This window comes from Phytophthora parasitica (assembly GCF_000247585.1).
Source record: "Phytophthora parasitica INRA-310 unplaced genomic scaffold supercont2.26, whole genome shotgun sequence".
Lineage (NCBI taxonomy): Eukaryota > Oomycota > Peronosporomycetes > Peronosporales > Peronosporaceae > Phytophthora > Phytophthora nicotianae.
The window spans coordinates 517,892-519,264 of record NW_008649012.1 but is presented as its reverse complement, the minus strand read 5'-3'; the positions used below and the strand labels follow the sequence as shown (position 1 = coordinate 519,264).

General features: G+C 49.8%; 1 protein-coding gene across 1 annotated transcript; it reads left to right on the top strand.

The window, feature by feature from the left end:
- Nucleotides 1–37: 37 nt before the first annotated feature.
- Nucleotides 38–286, top strand: PPTG_11161 (hypothetical protein; the record flags this gene model as incomplete). The annotated part of the gene is made up of 1 exon (XM_008907441.1): nt 38–286. One exon carries the CDS (start codon nt 38–40, stop codon nt 284–286), a length of 249 nt encoding a protein of 82 aa, XP_008905689.1.
- Between the last annotated feature and the right edge of the window lie 1,087 nt (nt 287–1,373).

Sequence of the window (1,373 nt, the reverse complement as noted above, 5' to 3'; positions counted from 1 at the left end):
CCCCCCGCATGTGAGTTGAAAGTTGAAGCAGTCCACAATGTCCGAGACACATAGCGAGATCCCAGATCAACGTTGGAGTGCGATGATGATACACCTGCCCCATGGTCAAGCTGCTTTCGCCGCTACCGTGCACGCGAACACGACTTTCAAGGCTAATGTTGCTGAGCGTGTTCACCACCAAGGACATGCACAGCGTGAAGCAAAGACTCGCATCTTGAAGAAACGCAAGATCAACCACGCATTTGTCGATGTCAACAAACCAAGATGTACCCACCAGTTTACTTAAGCCAAGTCAATGCCGAAGATTATGACTCCAAGATTATGCCCGAAGAACACAGGACAACACAGATGAAGACAGAAGGAGATAGCATAAGAGATGTGAATCAGAGAGTTTTTTTTACCCCCCCTACTGCGCAAGTCGACAGCGCTACCAGCCAGGAACCGGGTCCGCTGCTACGAAGGAAAAATGCAGTGCGAAGCTTCCCACAACGATCAAGTCTAGTTGCGTTGGGGATCATTCGCACGTAGCGTTTGAGGTGATCTGCGCATTCCATATCCTAGTTGGGCCCATTGCGTGATACGGTAGGGTGGGGTTCCCATTTCATGTTACTTTGATACTTAGGGTGATTGGTTAGCAGTCGTCCCCTGAGTGTATTTTTAGACTGAGTTGAGAGCTGAACCTTCCCGTGTTCAGCCTTAGTGTGTATTGGATTGCGTTGTTTTCCCTCTTTGGAGGGTGGTGCGCGTGAGAAAGGAGCTCGGAGTTAGCCGGTACTCTTGAGCGTATTCCTACGTCGATTGGTGAAAAGCCCCACACGTTCCAGGGCAGAGAATAAGGAAAGTTTTCGTGTTGTGTATAACTCTGTATTACATTGGCTAGCTGAGACTGTGTTTGTTTTGGTTCGGCGCCTAACCTCGTTCAAGCCATTGACAGTGCGTTCAAGAAGTGAACGTCACGCTCAAAACTTCCAAAGCCTATAAGATCCCAGCAACTCACATGTGACCTATCCAGGCTCACCGGAGGTAACGACACCGATAGGGATATCGCAAGGTGCCACGCCCCCACGATAATTGAACCAGTGAGAACCACGTTGAAGGCTCGCAGGGACGTGTTCAAAGAACCCCTCCCCAGTCTGAAGTCAGAAACGCCTCAGAACATACCTGGACTGCCACCTTACACCTGGATGAAAAAAGTTCACCGGCCTCGTCACACAGTACACGAATGAAAGTTGATAAAGGTCACGGATCTTGGAAGACGTAGGGGCTTGTAGGAAGCGGAGGGAGGAGTCACCACTCGGAGAAGAAGACCGGAGCGAAGACCACTTGAGGGGAAGAAGGAAGATTCTGAAGTGATTGATTTATCGGAGCTTACA